This window comes from Apis florea, unplaced genomic scaffold, assembly GCF_048593485.1.
Source record: "Apis florea isolate Af1SG1 unplaced genomic scaffold, ASM4859348v1 contig_3798_pilon, whole genome shotgun sequence".
NCBI lineage: Eukaryota > Metazoa > Arthropoda > Insecta > Hymenoptera > Apidae > Apis > Apis florea.
In genome coordinates, this window is record NW_028256860.1 from 2,518,962 (window position 1) to 2,545,908 (window position 26,947).

Genomic DNA, 26,947 nt, shown 5'->3' on the forward strand with positions numbered 1-26,947 from the left:
TCTCTTTCTCACCCTCCTTCTTCTTCATCACGTGTGAAAAAGTTTTCGATACCTCTTCTCATTCCCCTTCCTCCTTTTTCTTCGTTCCCTTTGCCTCAGCTTTTTGCCCTCCTCCCTTTATTCCTCTCTTTGTTTCCCTTATTTCGTCCCGTTTCTGTTTTAAAAAGATGGATGGCGGCCTTGAGGAGGAGGGGACAGGAAGGAAGAGAAGAGAGTAAAAGCATTTTCCCTGATGGAAGTCACGATTCTGACAGTTAACTCACGCTCCGCCGGGCTCTGACCTAGCTTTTGTCTCTGCGATATTATGTACGATGTAAATGATATTTAATATCTGTGATAATATCGTGGGTCAGAGGTGAAGAACGAAACTGGCTCGCTCGGATCATGTTTCATTTATATCTCGAATGAAAACTTATCCATCTGGATCAGTGATCCATACTTGAGCTAAGCTTTACGTATACGAATATATGTAGATCTAAAAACGAGTCTCCTAGTTTTTGAGGATGAGAATTTTAAGTTCGAGGATTAAACCACCACACTCGCCAATAATCCCGAGTTTCGATAAACATTTGAAACCCCTTTAAAGTTTTATTTTCAACTTACCGCGAGAATCCGGTAAATTATAATGCGAACATCTGACCTTTTCAGCTTGGTAAGATTCTAACCAATATTTCCTGACCTTTTCGCGAGTTGAAAACAGTTTTAAATAACTTGAGAAGTTTCTTTTTCGTTCAATTTTAACCTGTTTCCCGTTTTTTTCATTTTAGTTTCTTGCTTATCGACTTTCCATTTCTCCATTCTTAAACGTATTTCATTTTGAATAAGTTTTGGATAATTTTTAAATAAGAAATTATGCAGCATTTCTATTAATCTTCTAATAATATAATTAAAATTGTTCATATTTCAATTAAATTTTTGTATAGTCTACAATATTATTAAAATATTACATAGTAATAAAAATATATAATTGTTGTAAAATAAAATTAGAAATTTTATCCAAAAAGAACCAATATATTTTATTTTCATTCAATATTTACTTTTAACTTTTATTGCAAAAATTATTAATACAATTTATCTTAAAATACTACTGTAAATACGAAGAGAATAAAAAATTAATAATTTTGTTTAATAATTGATAGAAGAATTATTTCATATTTGAGAAATACTTGAATGAATTTTATTCAAAAATATTCGAAAACATTTTAAACGAATTTTCGATACTTAAATTTTTTAAATCATATCACTAAAAAATCAAGCCTTCAAATCTGTTCCACGATAGTTATAAACATATTATATCACGATATAAAAATAAAGCCATTGTACCAAGATATTTTCGATATCAATTCCCAAATCTAGGATCGATCAAATTCCCTCCGATAATCGCATCAAGGCGATTTCCTTTCTAATCTAAAGAGAACTAAAATTATAAGAAAGCCGCGATGTCCCCCCGTTTTAATCCCCGTTCAACGGTGTTGCTCTCGGCCACTTTGAGCGGCCAATAAAATAAATTATCCTCTTAAATCGAGAGGCAGGGGGACGATCGACGCGCGAATAAAAGTGTATCGAGTCCCGGATCCGGCTCGTTTAATAAATCTCGATGGATCACCAGGATAAAAGTGTACTAAAGACGTCCTTCGATTTATTTCCTTCCCGTTGTATCCTCCATACATCCGCAGGATTATCGAGTTAATCCCGGCTACGTCCTCCGACGAAAGGAGCCCGGAATAGCGGTGGGCAGGGCACGAGGAGGGCAATTTTCAATAAAGCCGATTTCCACCGTGTCCCAGCCACCAAAGACGGGATATTCGATCTATCCCCACTAGGAATTACGATTCGATCGGGAATTAATGGGATACGTGTCAAAGTAGAATTTTTTATTCTCCCCTTTTAATTTTTTTTTTCTTTTGAGAGGGGAGGGGTTATTCGTTCCTTTCCATTTCGTTCCTTCTTTTTTTTTCTATTCTTCTTCTTTCTCTTTTCTTCTTCTTTTTTTTTTTTTTTTTTTTTTTGGATACAGCGATAGTAGCTGTAGCTGATAGCTACATGTCGCTTGATCTTGGTTTCGTAGGGATCTTGTTACCGGAAGGAAGTTTGTGCAGAGAACTCGTTAAGCGAGTAAGAAGTTGAACGAAATTCCGGGAAAATAAGATGCGATCCACGCCGGCTCAAAGTTTCATCCCCATGAAATATTACGTATTTCCGTCGTTAAAAGTTCGATTCGCCGGCGTGGAACCGTCGAGGGGGACATTAAATCACGGGCGGATGGCGGGAAATTAAGGATAAGGTTCCGGCGAATCCAATTAGAATCCGGCGAATTTGAGGGCAGCGAGATGGATCTGCTTTGTTAAGTTATATTTCGTTATAAATCGAACGAAATTTTACGAATTGCATCGAAAGCTATGAACAATTTTATCCCATATGATTATTTGTTGCAAACTTAACATATGAACGTGAATTTTTAAAACGAATAATCGCAAAACTCATCGATCTAATTGCTCATCTTATTGAACACTGCGAAATAAATCAAATTTTTCGAAATGTCAAACATTGGAAAGGAACGGAAATCGGTGTTTCGAGCAAGATCAATCTCAAACCCCTTTCGAACCGCTTTCAAAAAAGGGATCCCAACTTATCGTTCGCCCCCTAGCACTTTATCAACCAGCATTCTGCAAACGACGGTCATCATGCATAACCGACGAGCGCAATATCGGCGCCGATTTCGATAGAAATGTTTACTCGTGATCGCTCTTATCTATACGCGCACAGCAACTCGTAAACAGGCTCTCGCTATCAGCTTCTCGCCACAGGAGGAGGGAGAGTCTTTCTCCTCTTCCTGAAGAGCTATTCGCTCGCCTCGTATCTATCGAGCTGCAGCTTCCTCTCGAGGAACGATCTGCTTCTCTCGAATACGTCGCGAAATATGATATTTCTGCCCGGCCAAGTTGCGCGTGTCGTTCGACCAAACGAAGCTCGAAAAAGCTCGCGACACGAGTTGGGGAGGCGGCGGATTTCAAGGTGGTGTAAATGGCTCGAGTTGATGAGGTGGAGCGAGGGAAGGTGTATTGTGTAACGTTTCGACGATTGGAAAGAAGGATTTACAGGGAGGATGTTTTATGTAAGAGGAATGATGGATGAATGGGGTTCGAATAGATAGATGGATCTTTGCGAGGGATGAATCTGCGATTTAATGAGATGATGCTGTGTGATGCTGATTTTGAAAGATGAAGCTCGAGAAATTGAATTGTCATAATTTCGGTATATGCACGATCGGTTAATTAGTGATATTAAGAATTGAAAATTGTTTTGGATTTTTTGGTCAGAATTCTTTGCGTCTTGTCGAACTTCGGTGATATTATAATCTAAAGTATTAGTAATTTATAAATAACGAAAAGAAATGTTTGATGTCAAAAAGCAATTCTTAAATATATTTTTCATTGTAGTGTAATTTAATGTAAGTGTGTTAATTTAAATATCGTTAAATTTTAAAAAATGGATTAATAATAATATTCTTTTCAGGATGGTGAAATGAATATTGGTGCAATTGAAATATTATCATTTCTGAAATAGTATCATTTTCGTTCGTTAAAAAATAATTAACGAGAGAGACGAAATATCTCGAAACGAAAATTTTGTGAGAAATTTGTGAGAAATTACCAATTTAAATTGCAAATTTAACGTGTTGTTAATTGTATGCTAGCTAGCTGAAGTTAATATTATGGAGTAATGTCGAAGTAAATTTTATGGGATGATAAAAAATAAAAATAACAAAAGGTTTTACGACCATTTGTTATTATCAATTTTAATTTTATGTAAAATGAAAATTTTACATATGATTATATTCGTTAAAATGATATATTCATATTTATACGTAAATTTTCATTTCATTTTCTTTTGCATAATAAATACAATATGCAATTATAACGATCTTTTATCTTTATTATTAATTTAATGCATCAAGTAAAGAGACTATTAGCAACAATTCTTTATGACTCGTTATTATTTATGCAATAAAGTAATACTCGATTTTAGGCATAATTACAGGCATTAAATTGCTGCAATTATATTATACAGCCACCATTACTCCCAATATGTATTTTCATATTCACTAATATAATAATTTTCTTATTTCGTAGAAATATTTCTACTGAACGTATTATTGCATATTAATAAATCTAATTAATTCTCTAGATTCTATAGAAAGTTATTCATAAAATAAATTAAAATGGAAACTATAGTTATACCTCTAATATACATTATCTTTGACGTGACATTTTCATATTTTTTGCATGATTAATTTCTAAAATCAATTTCCTTTTAATCAAAAATTATTATAATATTTCATAAAACGAAGATATCTTTAAAAAATTCGTTTCATTCAAGCAATTATTAACTTCGAAAATCATTTTTTCTTAATACAATTAATAATAAATAATATTTCATAAAATGAACGAACATAAAGTCTGTGAGATTTAAATTATTTATATATTTATAAAAATGAATAGAATAATCAAAATATAATACGTATTGTAACATTTGAAAAATAAAACAAATCTCTATTCAGACTCCATATATTCAATTACATTTATTAAAAATTTTGCATACAAAATCCATAATCAAACTATTCTCTCCGAAACCTCCCAGTTTTACACCTTCCAGTTATATCAAACCAGTTTGAAATAATTATTTCAAACTACGATAATCCAAATAAACGCTTTATACAGCAATCAAGGTCGAACATTACGAACAAATTTCATTTGCCCATGATTAAGATCAATTCGCTCAAAATTCGACGTATACCAGTTTCATTAGTCGTGAGGCCAAGTATCGAACGTCACACTGTGTGTATAATGTTCTCAGTGATTTGCTGTGATTCATCGACGATTCGAAATTTGATATTGCACACTGCTACGGTATATACATGCTCGCTATTTCATCCTCTCTTAATCAGCCCTCGTGCCACCCCAACACATACATCGATTTCATTGTCGAGCCTTTATTACACGATGGCAATCGTAGCTTTCCAAGTTTCCCGCTAACTTGTCCTCAAGTTTCCCCGCTAAACAACAAAAGCGAATAGTTGTTTGCAACTCGACGTTATTATCCAAAACCCTTCCATTGGTTGTTCTGTTGGTTTCCACGAATTTCCGTGGAATCGATTATAAAACGATACCTCGTTTGCGAATAGGTTAATTGCTGGATTCAACGAGAGTGTGTTGTTTATTTGATTTGTGTTTTGTTAATATTAATTTCTCTTACTTGTGCTACTTTTCCTTTGAGGTTTTCGTTTATTAACAAATGATATTAAAAAATAAAGGCAAAGTGGTCGCTTGTAAAGTTTCTGCTTTATTGTATACAATTATCGTTATTTTTATTCGTAATAACAATGCAACACTTTTCGAATCAAAGATGCATTTTCAAAGGATAATCACAAAGTTCGAAACCATTCACCGGAGGAATCAAGCTCCAAAGGAATATACTGATCAAACTGAATATGCATGTCCTGATCGATATGAATCAGGGAAGATCTTGATCCCATCGCATGAATGGGAATCATCATTGATCAAGCTTTCCCATATGGTCAAAGATTGGTTCGAGAATCTCAGGATCAATGCTCGAAAGTCTATCCATTCTCTATGCATCATGAGCTCACCCCCATTCATATTTCGAGAAATTACCATTGCATTTCGATCGATATTGCGATCTAACAAAGCTTTGAATCTGGATGATACATAGCGGGATCGCAAGCAATGCGTACAATGCGCACGTTTAGTATAATGGAAAAGAGCAAGACAGCTTCGACTAATGAATCAAACTTTAGCTATTTATAAATAACTCAACGTACCAACTTTCCTTCTTATTTACTACTAACGATCTTAAAAATCGTGTAACAATTATCATCTGTTTAACCAACGAAAAATCAATTTAAAATACTTTCTAAAATTTAATAAAGAACCCTTCTCCCCTATAAGAAAAATAACCTGTTCTAACAGAGCCTCAAGAATCGATTAACATCCGTTCGAACGATCGAGCAAAACAAATCGAAATAACCCACGCGTCGATAAAAGGGCTTTGACCATTAAAATAACCACAAATTTCTCCGCAAAATGGCAAAATCCCCCTCGTATCTCCGGAGAGGAACAATAAACACCGAGCAATTCACCCTCTGGTGGCGTATAAGCCCTCAAGGTCGAAATTCATGGGAGGAAACGAGCGGAAGCTTTTCCCAGGGAACAAAGGAAGTCCCTTTTCAGTTAGACGGCCCGCAGAAAGTGTTCGAGCTCGCGCCGGCCGGGTATGGACTGGTAAAACGGAAGCCGCGATAGCCTGGTCCACCCGTGGCTTCCGGCCGGGCTATGTCCTCACGTGTCGTGTCGACGTGACGCAATATACATGCTAATGCCGGTCAGCTTTGGCCCGTGTACGAGCCGCAGGGACGTCAGGAAGTGTCCTTTGAGATAGTTTCGAGAGGACAGCCTTTCGGCTCTCTTCGTGTCGCCCCCTCCCCCCCCCCGGCCATTTAACGATTAACGACGCATGATTGCTAATGATTCTGGGTAATTTGGTGGGGTAGTGTGGAGTAGTAGACGAAGATTTAAATGGAGATTTGGTATTTGGAAATTAATTGAATATCGAATGAGTTTAATTTTGATTTTAATTTTGATTTTGGTTATTTTGGTTTATTGGGTTAAGAATTTTTAGGTCAGAGTATGGTAGAAATATGGTTACTAGGAATTGTTCTAAATTGTTGATATTTTTAATTCTTTTGATTGGGGAAGATTGGAAGATTTTGGAAGGAGTTTGCGTTTAGTGTTTAATTTCGTTGTAATGTGAAAATGTGAAACTTTTGGAGTCCTGATTGATTAATGCTATATCGAATAATAATTTTTTATGATTCTGTTATCCGATAATAGATCTATTCTTCAAGATTATAATTTTACAATCAAATACATTTTGTAAAATCAAGTCATTTGTGAATAATATTTTGTTAAAAGACTTTATATAGTTTGTAAATATTGTTTTGAATCAATTTCTATTATTACGTGACTTTTCATATAATATAAATACTTTTTTACATAATTATCGATATTTATTATTTTATTATCGATAGATTTGCAACTAATTTATCCGATGGAAATCCTCGTGATAGAGATTAGCGTTATAATTTATTAACGCAATTATGTATTATTTGTTGTTTAAATTTAAGCTCGATTTGTTTGGCGATTAATTTCACCAGCTTGTCTGCTTCTCGCTACTTTATATTGATTTGTACGATAATGATTCGACAGTTTAATGATGAGCTTATGAATAATTGAAATTATCGAACTATATAAATAACATAATCCTCAAATTATATCGTGGATCAAGCGACCAATGACAATTATTTAATTTTAATTTTAAGTTTAATCTTACTTTATATTCCATTCAGATTTTCCTTCTTTTAACATCGAGCAATCTAATTCGAACTTGATTCAAATGATTGTAAATTATCTGTGTAATTTAATGCACAATTGAAAAGTAATTTTTGTTTTTCTAAAAAGTATACATTTGAATTTTAAAATTTGAATTTTTAACAATATTAAAAAACTTGAAAAAGTTTACTAAATCAAATAATTAGTGAATCTAAGATAGAAATTTTTTAATTAATTATATATGTTTCTGCAAACATCGTTTCTATATTTTTAAAATAAAGAAATGAAGCGAGAATATCTAATTCTAAACCACATTTTAAATCATTATTAATTATATAAGAGAATATACAATTTTAAGAAAATGTAAATCAACGATATTTTCTCTTATGAGATCGATGTATAAATGGCGCGCATAAAATAAGCAAATACTAACGTGCGTGTAATTAAACGTAACTAGTCGTAATTTTGTTTACCGATTCCCTCTCTCGTATTTCGCTTGTAATTACAGTACCACGTGTAATCATATATGATAGAAAATTGCAATAAATTAAGGATAAATTAAATAAATCCAAAAAATCGTTAATAAAGAAAAATAGAAGAATCGTCTTTCTTAATATTACAAAATTAAAACAAAATTTTATTTTCAAAAAATTGAATATTGAACCAATTCTAATCATATTTCATTACTTTCATATTCTATTATCCTGCAAAATTTTCACTTTTTACCAGATAAACAGTGAAAATATTTAACAGATTCAGAGCAAAAGTAACAAAATGTGTATTATATTCGAAAAAAATTTATCAAAAACTCATAACAAAATAAATTCCACATTAACAAAAATTAAAAAACCAACTAATTATTTACCACTTTTTATTTTTATTCAATCCTTATGCAAAAATATTTGAAAACGCTCAATCTTCATATTCCACCAATCGTTTCTTAATATCTATCATCGAGTATACATTCTATCATCATCCTATCATCAATCAAACTATTTCTCTTATCTCATTAAAAAAAAAAAAAAAAAAACACCCGTACCATTATTTCCTTACACCCACGCACGACACTCGGAAAAAACTGCCCGGTAACTCTTTCTTCCTTCCACCATCCACTATTCGCACTTTCCTATCGCGCTGTGCAATCAGATTGCAATCTAATAAATCGACCAATAAGACTCCCTACCAGCACGGTTCGTTTCACGATAGCATTATGCATCACCACCTCCACCACTAATTCGAGCCATTCCAGTCGACGAATGGAACACACCCCTTGACAGAAAGTGTCAAGTGTCGACACTCGTCACCCTGTTCTAGAAATGGCGAGCCATGGACGCCATAACATCCGTCGTTAAATCGTGAGTCTTTTCGCGGGGGTCGATAATCTCGCATGCGAAATGCGCACTTGGACCACCCGTGGTCGTCTCTGGAATTTATGATTTCTCTGTACTGCCCGCGATATCGAGACAAAGGGACCGGTTAAAATGTATGAATAGATTCATCGTTCCGTGCAAGTTTCTTCCGTTGGTGATTTATGATAGGTGCTTAGCCACGATTTGCTGCGCTGGGATTTCCGTTGACACGTGAGATCATTTCGCGATATACTTTTGATATGTAACGACGCGTTATACGTGGGGAGAAGGATATTTTGCGGAGGAACGATACGATATTTAGGAGGATTTAATTATTTCGAAAGATTTATGAGGATTTTTGGAAAATAATATTTCGTTCGATGGAGGATAGTAGAATTTAATTCGTTAATTTTTTGTTATAAATCTTGCGCGAATCGTCCAATTTAATTTCTAAAGCTATTATAATTTGTAATTTTGAGATGCTTTTCTCTTGAATTTGCGCGATGATATTTTAGCAACGAGTAAAATTCGACGTGTGAAAACTACAAAGCCTGAGCAAGTATTGATCTTGAATTCACGATAAAGTTAAACAGTATTCGTTTATTCTTTCACCTTTCATCTTTTAATAAGTTCAATTTAATAATTAAATTTTACATTATACAAGCTTATAATAACTAAGCGGCGGACATTTATAAGAAACTTTTATTTTTATATTGAGTTTCTTTTAACGGAGTCATTTTAACAGAGACGAATAATAAATTGATATTACAAAAATTAATTTGAGAATAAAGAATTTTTCGACGTGTTATTTTATTGTATATAATTTAAAATAAAAGAACAGATTATTGTTGAATATTTGATATGTGATTCAAAATACTTTAGAATATTTCGTTTAACAATTCATCAAAGTAAAATGGATAATTGGCGAGTTACCATTGCAAATTAAATGTATAGCTATTTAGACAAGATTAGGTCAATCCTTGGTCCTTCGTATCAATAGCAGTTGTACATCGACGCAGTTAATTTGCATATCTCCTGAGATACTAATGCATTTCGAACGAGTATCGGTTACACAATAGACTTATATCAAATTCTGTGCTCAACCCCCCGTGATTGTTAAAAAATCAAAATTATTCAATATATGATATGGAATATAAAATTATTTGTAAAAAGAAAATTAGAAAATTGATAGATTATATATATATAAAAGAGAAAAAATATGAGTTATAAAGAATTTATAAAAGATATTTAAATATTTTAATCTCGAATGATGCATTTAATAAATATTAAACTACGAAATAAATAATTACAATCTATTAAATTTTTAATAAATTCACACAAAGAATGTTATATTTCTAACAGAAGATTATCTTAAATTTAATAAAAGAATAAAAAAAAAATGGAACCAAGCATTCAAGAAAATGTACTAATATCAATAATTAATTCGATTAGAATTTTAAGAAAGTATTTTCCTTAAAATTAAATCTTCCAGAGGAGATTAAAAGAAATTATCATTCACTGTTAAAAAATAACTGTACATTTTGATTTTATTTTTTTATATTTCGACAACAAATGATTGTATCATCACTATGCGATATAACATAATATAATGTAATATAGACAAATTTTCCACCCTACAAAAGCTCCAATAAATAAGCTCCCAAATAATCCCACTTTAAAGAACACTCTATCTCTCTCTAATTACCATAAAAAGCGGGCGTGTTTACGTAAGGGGAACGATTTTAATTATCCGCAGTTAACATCAGCGGGGTAGCTCGCGGGGGTTGATACCGTGTCGCGAAAACAGCTGGCCATTTTCGTCGATTTTTCATCGAGCCCCCCACCCCACGCCTCGAATCCCACCGAGGGCCCCAGCCCCACGAATTTCTGCGTGAAAAACTTAATTAGTGACCGCCCCATCCCTAAAGGACACCCTCCCTGCCTACCCCTTCACGCTGCACTCGCGTCAGACATCTGCTAACAACGCAACAAAACGACCGTTTATAATCTACGGCCAACCCTCCTCTGGCATGGTTCACAGAGCGACCCCCAACCCTCGTCGACCACCCCCACACCGCAATTTCTCCCACTATGCACGCCACCACTGCGGCATAAATCCCGAGCAGAGAGAATATTACGTTCTACCACCCTGGAAAGAACTTTAAACCCTCCCTTGGCTACCCCTGCACTCCGCATTTTCGACCGTTTCATTGGATATTCCAGTAAGGAATTATTCTTTTTTTCTTTTTCTTTTTTTTTTTTTTAGATATATTTTCTTCTTCGCTTGGTAAGCTTCCTCGAGTGTTCTATTTTCGAGTTCTGGTTCTCTTTTTTCTTTTTCTCGATTTTGTTTATTTTCGATTCGTCGAGAATCACGAATGTGTTAAATATTTTTACGCTTTTACGTGAAACTTCTCTCTGGTTTTTATTTTTATTTTGCGACGGCTCGTGTTTGTTTCTTTGATTGAATCGAAAAATGGAAATGAAGCGTGAATGTTCTCTAAAAATTAAATTGATTAATCCTTTAAATATTTTGTTAATAAATAAATTTTTGGTATCGCGATAATTAGTAGCAAAAATCAATTACAATTATCTATATATATATATATATTTGTGTTACATTACCATTTTTTAGCAATGAGAATAAATAGTTTATTTTATCTTCTGATTTGGCAGAATACTTTTATCAACTCATATCTCTATCATTTAATTGATGTTAAATTATTATTATTATTATCATAGATACACATTATTTTATATAACTTAATTATTTCATCTATAACGTTTTGCTTCCAAGATTTATTGCAAAAGAAATTTTTCTTTAACAAAATTTAATTAAATAAGATCCAATAAATATTGTGTTGATATCATATATCATAAACTGAAATTAAATGATAGTGATACGTGAAAATTGTATTAAAATTATTATTTTTTTTAACACTTTTTGAATAATTAAATAATTAAATACTTCTTTTGGTCCAACTCTTACACCTCATAAATGATTTGCAAAAATATGAACATAAAATATAATTTCTCATGTGCGTGATTTTAAACGGGTAACTTTGGTACTTCTTATTTATTAACTAATCGATAAAACCGTAAGGAGAGAAATATCAAAGGGAACGTTTCGTTTTATTTCAGGAAGTGGACGTTTCATTCATCATTTATTCTACGATATGATAACGAATTGTGTTAGATGAAGATTTTTAAATTTCACTTTACAAGTATTTCAAACACTATATCTCCATTTTGCACGAACATTTCTCGAAGGCACGCGAAAAATTTTTGCTAATCATCTGAGAGATTTGCAATCTAAAATGCAATTGAATTGTAGATAATTATTCGTTGCCTTAATTTTTTTTTTAATCATTTGAACACATCTAAAATACCTCTTGTATTACGTTAAAAAGTATGATAAAACAAATACTTGAAACTTCCTAATGCTATAAAATTATACAATTAAATTATCAATACCTTATTTCAATAAAAAAAATCTTAAATAAAAAATTTAATGGATCACACAAAAAATCATTGAATTCTAATTCTAAGGTGAAATATTGATGTTGTTGTAATTTAGTCAATTTTGATTTTTACGCGAGTTCATATACAAGTTATCTTTTGATAAAAAAAATTTTAATCTTTTAATAGCTGTTTATAATTTAAATAACGTTCGATCAAAATCTACATTGAATAGGATCTGCTTTCTACAGAATCTCTGGCGTAAGGCTCAAGATTAATCAGGGTAGCAAGATACGATTTATCTTACTCCATTCTCGTTTTCCATAGAAGAAACAAAGATTAGAAAGGACGGAAGAGATTCATTATTCCGATTAATCTCTTCGTCTGCGTTTACTTTAAATTTCTCGCATTATTTATCGACTCCTGTTTCACCCTTAAATCTTTGTACACGATATAGGCATTGTAATTGCAACATTAAAGCGTGTTATAACGTATATCTCGAAGAAATTGGGAAAACTTTTCTTAACTTTCCGCGGGTAATATAAAATTCTACGTATTTTTTATTTTTCATTTTTGAATAATGTATCGCCAATTTCTATCTGTTTTGCACTATGGAATTGCTTGGAATTATTGAAAGATAACAGAATTTATACAAACATTCGTGAAAGTAATAATAAGAAATAAATAGAGAAAATAGAGGAAATCTGTACAAAATCGTGGATTTAACTCTTTCGACTTGACTTTTTTCTTTTTTAGAATAAATAGTATCAAGTTGGGGATATATATAAATCAAATTTATGTATCAATCGATGATAATATTCTATAAAAAATTGGAAATATGTCTCATTAAAGTCGAAAGGGTTAAGTTTCTAGATTGATAATTTTTAATTTATCAAGAAAATAGTGCAATTGAAATAATAGTGCTCTGTAATAGAATAAGAAAAATATTATTGAAAATTTGAAATATAAATATTTCTTATTACAATATCTTTATAATATTCTTTTTTGGAAAGAAGATGAAACTGTTTAATTTCCTTTTATCATCTAATCTCATTTGTTTGATACTCAAAATTAATTCTGATATTAAATCTGAACACCATTTAAATACTAAATTTCTAAAAATTCGTAAACAAAATTTCAATCACTAATCTTTGCCAACGTTAAACCAATTTAATCTATTCTCATATATTAATCCTACTTTCAAATTAATCACAAATTCTACTGACAAAATTTCAAAACATCTAAAAATTGAGGGATGAAATTAGTATATATACTTGCATCTAATTCTATCATCGCTAACCAAAAAAGATTAATCAACGTCTTTGACAAACATTCTAACTATAAATTCAAAGTGACATGTTCGTGACACGATCGATTGATTATCACCATTGTTTTCACGAACAGAAAGAAATCTTCGATTTCGTTCGATCGTGTCACGAAAATATCTCGTATCGAAGATACAATCGCACGATGTTCGATAAAAATAGGAGAAGAGAAAAAGATTAATAGGGAAATGTGGGTGACGATGGTCCAGGTGCACAAGAATAATGCGACATCTGACTATATGCATATCAACCCAGAGCTACGATCTACTGATCAACACTAACTGATACCTCTACCTAGGCCAGGACCACGTTATCCACGTGGACCTTCTAGCTTAGTAATTAGCGTGACTCACTGTAGTCCCACGCCCAGTAATCACCAGCACCCGCCGTAGGCAGCACCGTGCTCCATGCTTCTATGTGTAAACAGAAAGAAGGAAAGAAAGAAAGTAAAAAACTGAACCATGCTTTTTATAAAACTATTCAACGAAATTATCGATAGTCCCTTCCACCTGGATCGTGATATTTTCTTTTATACTAATTTAACGAAGGATTGTGACCACTATGAGAGAGAACACTATGAAAGATACGACGACAGATATTGTAGAGAATAGATTCTGTGTGTGAACAGAGTGTTTCTTGAAACGAGGCACGTACGAAATTGTTCGTTTTTAATTATATATTGTTTTAAATTATAGTAATAACAAATCGTTAAATGTTAATGATTAATTAAAGGAAGAAATAACGAATGGTTTGAAAAGTGATAAAAAGGAGAAGAATTATTCATAATAATCTCATTGTCAATAATTTTAAGATTGAAGAAAGTAAAATTTGAATAAAAGGAATATTTTTTACGCACCTCGTTTCAAATAATCATATTCTATGAACAACATAATGATTCTTTAAAATAAAATTATTATATAAAGAACAATACATATTTCTATATTTTTAAATAGAATGAAAACTATAATGAAACTTTACGTTTCAATAACGATCTAATAGATAATATTATAATAAATCATTAATTTTTCTTATTTCATACTAAGTTCCTTATCACGTTTTCTTTTTACAAAATATCCTTTTTACAATACTTGTTGTTATTAATACTGTCTTATACTTATATCCTTATTATTATAAAGAAAGGATAATGATATTTTACATTAAATGAATAAGATATTGTAATAGCACGAAATATAATAAATTGATGAAAAAATGAGTAACTTTTAAAATAAGAATAATCTAAATTCTAATAGAATTAAACTAAACTAAATAGTATCAGAACGATTAACAATCTATGTGAAAGTTAAACAAGTTAGAACAAAAAACTCGTATTTGAAGAAATGTTAAACAATAATTAAAATACAATTTAAAATAACACATCTCTTATACACATAATTTATCACACAAAATATTTCATCATAAAATAACTTTTTCACATCATGTCCAAGTTATTTCTTCTTTTTTCACACTTTCACATCCTATAAACCCTATCATATCACTATCATATAAAAAGAAAACAATAAAAAATTGCACATCAAAAAACTCACCTTCCACGAACGCATCTTCAACGCAATTTCTTCCATGTTCCTTCGCAACGCGGAAGAGAAAGCCTCGCGAACGACTTGTTCACCGCACGAAACAATCGAAAATACATTTCTCGCCTCTTCTTCGCAGTTATCGCGTCCTCGCGCCTCGTAAACATCATAATCCGCTCCCTGCCCCGCACAAACAGATACACGCGACTGATATCGCCTTCCAATTCCACGAAATGTTTTCGATAGCCCGGAGCAGTTCGAGAGGAACCGTCGTGTTTACAATTTAACCATCGACGATCAAGGAATAATAGAAACGTGTGAATTTCTTCGTGGAATTTTAAGTAATTAATAGATTGAATAACATTGATGTAAATGTACGCCATCAAAGGGATTTCTCCTATGGTTCATTAGTAATGTAATTAAATTATATGTATATCTCATTAGCAATATGATTAAATTATAGTATGTGGTGCAGTAATACAGTAATGTGTATATTATAGATACATTATGTTGTATAGGATGTGTAGTATATGCAATATAATTCATGTACAGTTAATGGCGAAATTTAAGTAAATAAATCAATCAATTTCCCTGTATTCTTTATATTTATACGAATTTCTTTATGTTCTTTTTTTTTTAATAAATTCAAATATGTTTGCATAAACATTGATAAAGAAATATATTTAAATAAATAATCAGTTTTCACTTTAAATAAAGCCATTGCTACTGTTGAATTGAAAAACAGCTTCCTTGGTTTATGATTCATTTTGTATTTCGATTATGTGCAATCATTGGGAACAGTGGCAGATCGATGTTTAAACAATGGTATTACCGTTAGTAAAATCCGGCAATGAAACGTGACTATTTTACCTGAATTAATCGAATGTTTACGGCCACGAATTACAAGCAGATCATGATCGGATTGGCGAACCATGACTAAACACTGCTATTAACTAAGTGATCTATTCAACTTCGGTATAGCTATAATGGATCATTCGTTCGAAAGAATTTTATTACGCAATCGAAGAGTTTAATTAATCAAATATATCTTTTTTGAATTCTATATTAAATTTATTGAAATAAATCGGCGCTACGAAATATTTTGTAAAAATTGAAAGGGTGATTCTTCGAAATCAAATAAAAAGTAGGAGGATAATATCTATAACAATTAGCTTCGTGCAAAATTAATTATTTGAAGATTTTTCCCTACGAAATCCTTAAATTTGTATCAAATCAATTTAAATAAATTTCAACTCAGAAATTTCCAATGATTTTTCAGACAATTTTTAAATCGATTTACAATCTTCAACACTAACATAATTCATCTTAAAACTCGATTAAACGTGTACCCAAATTAAATTAAAAAAATTTTTAGAGGTCATCTTTAATGCTTGTAACAACTTGTAATCAAAATTCAATTCTGTGAAAGTGAATTTTCTATATGTCTTATTGTATTATATTTGACGTTATTTTTATTATTTTAATACTTTAAGAGGAATCAAGAGAAATTAGTGAGTGGTTAATTATCGACTACTATTGCTCGAGTATTCGCATTACACCACTTTTAAATATGCGTATATAGGAAAATACAGGCTGTTCATCGCTATTAATAGAAATAGGTCAATAGGAAATAGCCTGGAGTGGATCTAGTTTGTACGTACAACTGTATTTGATTATAATAGCAGAGTCGATAATTGCATTTCTCATTAATACGTGTCTAATGATTTATGTACGTCAGCCTGTACTACTGTGTCTACCATTTGTGTTATACTTGTCAGTTTATTACTTCCTGCTGGAAACATAGTATATTTATATCATATAATCTTACAATACGTTAATTAAAGTTCACATTGACCAATACATTTGTTCTTTCATCTTAATTAAAAATCTAATCTAATCCAAAAATATAATTTATTAAATAACTGAAAATTCTTCAATATCGATGCAAAAATTTCTCCATGAAGATATATTTTTCATATTTAAGATCTTCATTAGAAACCATTTGTTACCATTCTTACTTATCTTTCTAGAATTGTAATAACTTAATTAGTATTATGACGATAATAAGTAATCACAGATATTTAATTTTACTTGTACTCAGAAAAATCCGAAGAACTCGTACAACTCTTTATTCCTTATTCTCCTTTGATTAACTTTTATTGCACTTATCCATTTATTTACAAAATTATTAAATTACAATGTGAGATTATATCGTATCACTGTCGAACAACCTTTTCCCTCTACGAGATTAAATTGAAATCAAGGACAGCTTATAATCCAGCTAATAATTTCGAGGATTAAAAACCAGTAAAAGAGAATTTTCATCGGGTAAACCGTTTCTAATAATGCTCTTCCGAAAGACAACTTCACCAGTTTACACACTTCTCCTGCCTATATCCGAAAAGGAAGATTGTCAAAGGTAAATTCATTTAAAAGACTTGGGGAACTTGTAGAATAGATAGAAGCCGGCCTGGTATTTGTACGTAGCGTTCGTGAACGCAGAAGTGGGTCAACAATCAACGGTCTTAAGGAGGAAATACCACCTCGGCAATTTAGCGAGACCGGTGTTCGCGTTTCTCATTTACCAGCATCCACTAATTCGTCTATCTCATTTAACTATTTCATTACGCTGACAAATGTTTTGTTAATTCACTGTATAACGCGTATTTGCCACGCTTCCCGAAATTCATCCAAACTTCGTAATGAAATAACGGCTAAATTATTCGATGCATTCTCCAATTGCGCGTAGAAAAAAAAAAGAAAAAATATTTGCCTCTCTAAGTTGAAAGTATAAGTAAGTTTTATCGAAAATTACTAGTTTCTCCAAGTCAAGTTTTTCGAGTTTTATTATTTAATGAAACTACTCTTCTTGATATGTTTTATCTTTCGTCGTGCAACAATGGATTAAATACATTTTTTCTTTTTTTCACTAATCCACGCAAGAGCAGTGCTGGCACAAAGGATAGAACGAGATCGATTAACGAAACGGAGATCGATCGATTACGACGATTGATTAAGATAATCGGGATTGAATCGTTCGACGAGTGTGGAAATGTGAGGGTGTATCGGTGGGAGGGATGTATGTAGGTCGGTAATCAACAGTCTTGAGGAAAGGTTAAGCCGGCCCATTGGTAACAAAACAGATGCTAGCACTCCTCGTTCACCTTGCACGCCGTTATATCGTCGATATCACGCTTCCACTCCACTTCACGAGACAATCGATCAACAATTGAGATTCCATCGGCCGATACAATTGCGAAACGACGGGGGAAAATTCTGAAAATGGGAACTCGAAACTTGATCTTTGAAGTCGAAAAAGAAATTGGATCTTGATCATCTACGACTTTTTTTTAATGAGAATTTTTCTTAACAATAACGTTTGCTTCGACGAATCTAAGAAAATTGGCAAGATTAGAACTATTGGAATTATAAGCCTTTGATTGATCGTTGTTGACTCTTTTATTTCTACTATTTCTACTTTCTAGTTTAAATTTTTGTATATCAATGGTAGATTAGATTTTAAACTTGAAGAAGAAAAATATTCGAAGTATAATTGCAACGTGAAATGGTGATATTAATAATTTTCTAATCACGTATTCAAGTAAATTGATATGTAATAGAGATTACAATTAAAATTATTGTTCCAAGTAAAATAATTCAAGACATGTAAAGAAGTAAAAACGAAGAGGGAGTCGTTAAATGATTAAAAATAGGGAAGATTAAAAGTTGAAAATGTGTAAAAAAGATGCTTGTTTAACTAGATAAACGAGATTTTATCATATTCCTCCCTAAGAACATTAATGTCGTAAAAGACATTGGTAAAAGTAAGTGCGAATATTGTAACTGTTACTAAGAGGATAGCATTAAAAACATACAAATCTCCTTATTTCCAGGATCACATAATTTTTAATAAATTACACGAGGAGTAAAAAAGCCTTTCAAGATTGTATTCAATAAACTTATATTCCTACTATTTGATAATCATTTTTTGAAACGATTAAAAATTCGAATTTCATCGAATATAATAGAGCGTAACAGATATTCAACGACATTAGTTATAAATTCAATGTTACAATGCACCACGTTTTACGATCTTCTGGACAAGAGAGCATTAAGATCATAAAAAATCTGTCAAAGTAGCCGTGCTATACTCTACGCACAAGGTGTTATAAAAACTTGTGACAATATCGAAGAACGGATAATCGATAAACGAAGACAAATGGAGGATACGACGACGAGGAATAACGAAAACAGAACGATTCTTATCCTATGTATATTCCTGTATATATATTCTTTTGCAATAATTTCATTGATTCGATACTTGTTCAACATTTCACCATTACTTTCATCAATTCCTCGAAGCAAACAATAATAATACACAACGTACGAAAACGTGTTAAATAATTCCAATTAATAATTCTTCGACTTCAGTTTCCCGTCACAACGTGATCAATAACGTGATCATCTCGTCGTTAAGATTAAATCAACCAAGAATAAATTCTGGAATTCATCGACGTGGAATTTTTTTCAACGTTTTTACTTAGATACGATTGCCTGTTCCAACAGGATACGGGGGCGGTCGTTACGCGCGATATAACGTAATTTCCACGATTTAACGACCGTGTTGAAGCTCCAGTGTCAGATCTTTCGCGGGAGGGAAAAGAAACGGACGATGAAATAGCGATGGAGAGCCGCTGGTGCGGTGGGAGCAAGGGGAAGAAAAACGAACTGGAGGATTTATTAGGGTCAGAATAATCAGCCCGCCGGGATCTTTTGCAAATAGCGCAGAGAAAGCGACGATTTCCCCGCTATACAAAAGGAGGGGTTGAAGAGCGGCACGAAAAATGCGTCGAAATTTTCGAAATTGAAATTTTCTTAATAATCTGTTTGAGAGTGGCTCGAAAAAAAAAAATAAGGATATGTGAAAATTGGAATGAGAGAAATATACGATAAATTTAAATTTTGAAGATGCTTATCAGAATATTCAATTTTCAATCGAAGCATTTATTGCACAGGCGTATCGTGACCTATTTTCCTCACTTTCAGCTTTCTTTAAGAAAAAAACTTGCATTGTATTTCGATTTTCTTTAGAATTAATATTACTATCGATATTATTATTGATTTATTGCTTCTGTATAATTTGATTATTATGAAAACTTTCTTTCTTCTCAAACAATGGAAACGAAGTAAAAGTAGAATTTATTTTGCGTAATCGAAATATTCATATCTCCGTATATTTTCGTGATTTTTCTAATATAAACAATCCTACTTTACGTTGAGATTATTATTTAACATTACACGGATCAGATATAATTAGATCTTTTCCAATAAATAACATAATAAAAAAAAGAACAATAGAATTTAAATGAAATTGCCATATTTCTCTCAATTCCCTGATACACACTGCATCCTCAATTAGATTACAACGAGCACTGTATATATATACACACAAAGCACCCACCGAATTAATTATAGAATAACACAACAATCGTTCTCGACGATGTATCACTCCCCCTCCCCCATTATAAACCGATCAAACAGACGTACAACTGTACAACCCTCCTCTCTAATCCCCAACGTTGTACATTTTATACGCTTTTTATCGAATTTTCGAACCCAAGTTGAAACCTCCCCTTCCCCATTTGGCTTTCGAAAAAGCCGAGTGAAAATGAAAAAAAAAAAAAAAAAAAAAAAAAAAAAAAAGGAGGGAAAAATCAATTGGACGAAAGCTACCTCTTTTCATCTCGCCTCATCGATACCTCCTATCGCGTGTAATTTCATTTACGCCTCACCACGCTTCGAGACACTCGCAAGCGAGGCAAGCGTGAATTAAGAATGATTTACGCTGGGAGCGTGCATTACATCCCGGTAATCGCGCTATAAATTCGCGGCACGAGCGGCCGCGTATTTTATGCAACAATGAGCTCCGGCGCGGAGATGGGATTAATTTAAAGCATTGATACAGCCGTGAATAACAAGGAAGCGAAAACGGCGATAAAAGGAGGCAAGTAGATAGGCGTGGCGTGGGTTGCTGCGACGAAAATCGAAACCGTCTCCAAAGCGAAATTTTCATTTTAACGAACGAGCGTATGGAATAACAAAAGGAATTTATTTTGTTCACGGTTTGAATCTGGATGATGCTTTTTTTTCTATCCCTTTTTTTTTAATTGCGTCAATTTGGATTTTTTTTTATTATTTATGGGATTTGTTTTTCGAAAGAAGGATTTAATTATTGATCAAATAGTACGATTGTTCGTATTTTTCGATACTTTTTGCGATGTTAATAAAATTTAATTCAACCTGAATGGTATTTATTAATAATTTCTATTTTATCCAGAATGTTTTTCTTTCAAAATCAATTGATGTGACGACTATGTGACGTACAAGTATTTTAAGTAAACTCTACATACTCTCGATTGGATTTGTATTTGAAGAATTGGAATAAAAAGTAAACAAGATATTATATGAATTATTAATATGTAAAATACATCGATAATTAATAAAATTTGCAATTAAATTTCATTCAGCCCTTTAAATTTTATTAAAAACATCAAAATATTTGCAATATTTGATAATTCACAGATTAATTTATATACGTTATTTTAATCAAACGAAATAAATAAGGCCAATAAAATCCTTGCTTTCTCGAAATTACATCGAAATATCTACGTAAGAGCATGATAATCAAAAATCGTTCTCCTTGGCTCTTAACCTTACTTCAACGAAGAATTTTCATGAATTTCCTCTTTCTTTCTCTCGAATTTCTGAAACGTATTGATTCTTATGACACAAAGGATTCGGCATAAAATTCTATTTCACTTTTATTTCACCGCTCTTTCTACTTTTTATCGTTGTATACAGATTTGAGGAAAACACGCCTTTGAATCTCGATGAAATATTTCGAGAAAGAGAATTTTTTATCTTATTCAAGAGAAAATGCTCTTTACCCATTTTATTGGGCTCGGAAGATCGCGTTTCGTTTAAATCAAGAAAGAAATTTATTAATCACTGAAGGATTGTGAATAATCAATGAATCAATGCGTTCTCTGTGTACTCGAGTATTGTTTAAATTAAATGGCCGTTTGTAATGTTGCTTCGTGCCGTGGCGAGTTGAAAGAAATACTTGTTCGAAAGTTAAGAGAGCGCGTTTAAATGCATGAGCTTTCGAACGAGATTTGGAACGAGGTTTTTACTATCAAAATGGTTGAAACACACGCGATCCTAAAGTTTGAAACGAATGCACGATTGTTTAACAATTGCCTGTGAAGATAATGGATGAAGAAGAAACCGGATGAAGAAGATCGAAAATTGTAATATCGAAGGAGGAAAAGTTTCTTCTTTAAAACGACTTGACAAGTGTAATTGTGCCTTTTCCCCTTCGTTACATGAGAAGGATTTTAATGCGAAAATTGTACTAAGAGGATCTGTAAAGACCTATTATTTGAACACACATCTTTTTCTAGAGCGATTCCATTCTAAAAATAACTGAAAATATTTAATCCTAATAAAACGGGATGATATATGTTTATTTTCTGAATTCAAAATAGAGAATAAATCATGAAATAAAATATAAAATATCGAATATGATAATATCATTATATTATGCAAATAAAAATTATTCTGCGATATTGCTTCTGCTTAATGCAAATGTATATTTTATATCATATGAAATTCAAAATGAAAACATCTAATTTATCAATAGAATAATATATTTGAAAATGAAACCTTGGTTTAATTCCTTTAAAATAATATAAATAAAATAAACAAGAGAGATTTCAAGAAGAGAAACATTTATTATGAATATTGTATTTAAGAAATTTTCCAAACGAATGACAATTCTCCGTTTCATTCCATTAACTTCATTTGTGTCATATTGTATCAATTGAAAATTGAAAATATTGAACCGATTTCTAAATCAATTTATCAAAACAAATATCAAGTGTTACAATTTAAGAAACTACTAGACACTACATTGTTTAAAATATATTTTAATCGACAACAATATATATTCTAACGAGTCATCTTTCCTCGCAATTTCAGTTCGATCGATTAGAAAAATTCGCCCATTGCAACTAATTTATTCATACGATCCAAATTCGACCGTACACCTGCTCGAGTTAGAACGGAATCCCGCCCTTCATACCCCCGTCCATAATACAAACTACACCGCTAATTTCGCAAATCCTCCCTCCAACGCGGGGAAAGAATTCGCCCTCCTCCTGGGATAAAAATTCGAGGCTTATTCAAATGTATTATAATGAGAGGGCAGTGTCGGGTTGAATTCATTGGCGGCCACCCTTTTTCGGGATGGAAACAAACGTCGAACGTCTGACAGCATTAGCAGAGGGGGCGTAAGTGCATCCTGAGCCACGGAATTTTACTTCGCATAGTAAATCGCAATTAAAGTAAATCCCGCTCGTCCCCTGAGAAACATGAAATTTCGCTCACGACGATTTTAAATTTGCCCGGACGTGATCCCGCATTCCTCCATGATTTTTCGTAGGAGGGAAGGAGAAAAAGTGCGTGCTTCCGGTGCTTCGAGGTGGAGGGGATTCAAGATCGTTCCATCCAAATTTATTTCGAAAGATTTTTCAATGTGCTTTCTTTTTTTTTTTTTTTCGATAACGATGCATTAGGATAACAATTGATAATTTTTAATGCAAAAGATGATAATTGACACGAATTATAAAACTTCAAATTAGTGATTTTTCAAAAGTGGGTTAATATTTTTCTGTAGGAAATACCCGAATCAATATACTTAAAACTGTACAGTTGTGTTTTAAGAAATGAAATTCATCTTTATCTCTATTATTGGATCTGCAAAAGAATTGTGTTTCCCTTTGAACTTTTGTTAAAATATTATTTTCGATTGAACGATGTCCGTATAGTTAAACTGAATTTTAAATTTCTTCCTATTATTTTCCATCAATTTGTACATTTGTATGTAATAATGTAAAATTTAAAATTTTTTCAACTTCTAGATATAAAATTGAATTAAAAAAGCATAAACAATCTTGTTCGATTTAAAAAGGAAAATAGCAACTGGTTTGCTCGATTCGATTATTTCAAAATCCGCTCGCAAAACACTTTCATATTCTTCAGACATCGAGCTCTTTATCTTTCCTTGAAATGCTTCGTAAAATTTATACTCTGAAGTTTATCGTTGCGCGATAGAACGTTTGTGATATTTTATCGGTGTACAATGAACGAAATACCCTATGCTTCACCTAGTTAATAGCGTGCGAAGGCAAAAGTCAAAGTTCATTCGGGATATCGCGTAGAACGAAATTATTCCGGACGTGGTTAAACGATTACAGGTAAAACGAAACCCATTTTGTCAAATGTTTCACGATACTTGATTCATTCTGATGTTTCTAATTAAAGTTTGAACGATCGTTAAAATGTTGATGAAATAAACAGTGAATTTTTAATAATAAAACGAGCTATATATGAGATACTCCTAATATAAGAAATATGATTGGAACGAGATTTAATTGAGTGGCTTAATTAAGATTTAATTAATCATTTTGTATAAACTCATATACTTAAACTTTGTACAATATCATATTGAAAATGAATATTAATTGATTTCTCCATTATTACACCATATTTTACATTATTTATATGATAGAACTTCGATGCCTCTATGGTTAATTACAATCAAAATTTGCTAATTGAATTTTATCTAATTATCATGTGTATTGAAACATTTAATATAATAGTATATAACAATTCTTTTTAATTATTTAATATTTATATAATTATCATTATATAAATTTCAAAAGCTTAAAAAAAATCTTTAATGAAATAAATAATAGATGAATCATTAAACCACCATAAAGTGTTTTGTATTACAACGCTCTACGTGTCAAATTTAATTGTTTAAAGCCACTTGTCTCAAATTTTTTGCATTATGATATTTATTTTAAAAAAAAAAGACACTGTTCTTATATTTTTTTTTACAAAACGCTATTAAATAACATAATTGAATTCAATTAATAATATAGAATCGTTATAATTAAACTAGTAGTGTAAATTAGCTTAAGCCATATGGCGACAAGTCAAGTAAGTAGAATAAACCAGCCACGGTTAAGCAAGTAAAATAGTATGGTCGGACAACTACAATCAAACAATTGAGGTCAAACGAGTAGAACGAGTTACGTAATTGTCAGGCTAGTAATGTAGAACTGTTACCTACTAGTCAGCCTAGCATTACAGACACTTATCTGCACATCGATCGATATAAATCCACCAAATGAATCAGTTATCGTTAAACGAAGGGAATGATGTGATCCGTCAAGAATGTTAAATTCAACATTCCACTAATAGCAACGAACTTTTCATTTGTCCTTATATTATCGCTTTGCAGCTTCTGCGAAAGAGCAAAGATCAAGGATCGAAACCCACGAGGGACAAATCTATCTGTCCATCCGTTTCGGCAACAACAACAAAGCTACAGGATGTAAAACAACCTACCTTTCTCACAATAGGCACCCTCATAATCGCCGGACCGACACTCGCAGATGGGTCCACTGTCGGTGGATATGCAGATTCCGCCGTGTTGACAGGGATCACGCGTTTCACAGGCATCCGTCGTATTGGCTGTCATCATGTTGCGTAAACTCTGCGACAAACAATGGAAAGTAACGTTTACGTATCTGTGGACATCAAAGCGAACTCTCGATACAGGGGAAACCGGTGTAAAAGAATAGAGGGTTTCTCATTTTAAGGGGGATTGTATATTCTGTACATTTTCTTTGGCGGATTCGAATTTCCCATCTTTTATTGTTCGAACGATATTTTAATCTCGAGAAATATATTTAAAGATATATCGCGAGTAACAAAAGTATATTGTTATTAATTTATAAATTTGCGGTTGTTAAAAAATGAATAAAATTGAAAGTCGTAGTTCTTCTTCTGTATAAATTTACTGTTTCGTTGAGATAAATTTTCTATTTGGATAATGTAAACACAAAATTAAACTTACAACCAATATATAAATATATACAGAAACGAGTTAAAATATCGAGGAATAAATTTTTCCAATTAATAAATTTTTCAATTATTAATTTTCCTATCCCCTTTAATCTCCTTAAGATTATTATATACGTTCTCGATCGAAGCAAAATCCTTCGAATACCTTTCTCGGCAAAAATTTATACTTTCACAACGAGCAAAATCTCACAAAATCTATAAATTCTAGAGATTTCCTAGTTTTATATACATGTGTACATAGAAGTTCGATATTGTATCTTTGTTCAGAAAATCTTCTCCAACGCGATACACTAAGTCACCGTGTATCAAATTGTCGCAATAATACGAGAACGGTGTCTCGCTTCGATGCGGAATCGATACGGTTTCGAGCAAATCCTTTTCCATCTTTCGTCATCCGAAAATGGCCACGCGCCAGCAACGAAACGATCGACGATTCACTGGAACGTAATGGACTAGACCAACGCGGTTGACCCCATAACCTAATACGTGCACCAATTTCGTGTTCGCGAAAGTTCGCCTTCCGGTTTTTGAGAACCACTTGAGAAAGAAATCGTGAGCATGTATATCTAGCTGTATCTCGCGATTTATAAATAACGTGTTCCAACCATTTATTTAAATATTCACGATCACTTTGGAAATGGAAATTTGATGTATATTAAAATTAATTGAATTTTCGAACATTTAATGAACGGAATTCCGTTTATATTAATGTTTTTGAAGCATGATCAAAAGAAAATTAATTCGTTAGACAGTTGTTACACATCGAAAAGAATCAAACCAGTCAAAATGCTTTCAAAGATTTTATGCAAAGAGTTTTGTGCAACGAATTCGGTTTTCTTAAGATAGTGCATAAATATATCGTTTGAAATATTATTAAT

General features: G+C 32.1%; 1 protein-coding gene across 4 annotated transcripts in view; it reads right to left on the reverse strand.

Moving 5' to 3' along the window:
• Nrx-1 (neurexin 1) overlaps window positions 1–26,947 on the reverse strand; it is a 400,360-nt gene that overhangs the window by 241,488 nt on the left and 131,925 nt on the right. For all 4 annotated transcript variants that reach the window (XM_031915441.2, XM_086915817.1, XM_086915818.1 and 1 more), the window contains 2 exons: window positions 25,551–25,698; window positions 13,896–13,955 (listed from right to left, as the gene is read on the reverse strand). In XM_031915441.2, coding sequence (XP_031771301.1) covers window positions 13,896–13,955; window positions 25,551–25,698 — 208 coding nt within the window. The remainder of the gene's footprint in view (window positions 1–13,895; window positions 13,956–25,550; window positions 25,699–26,947) is intronic.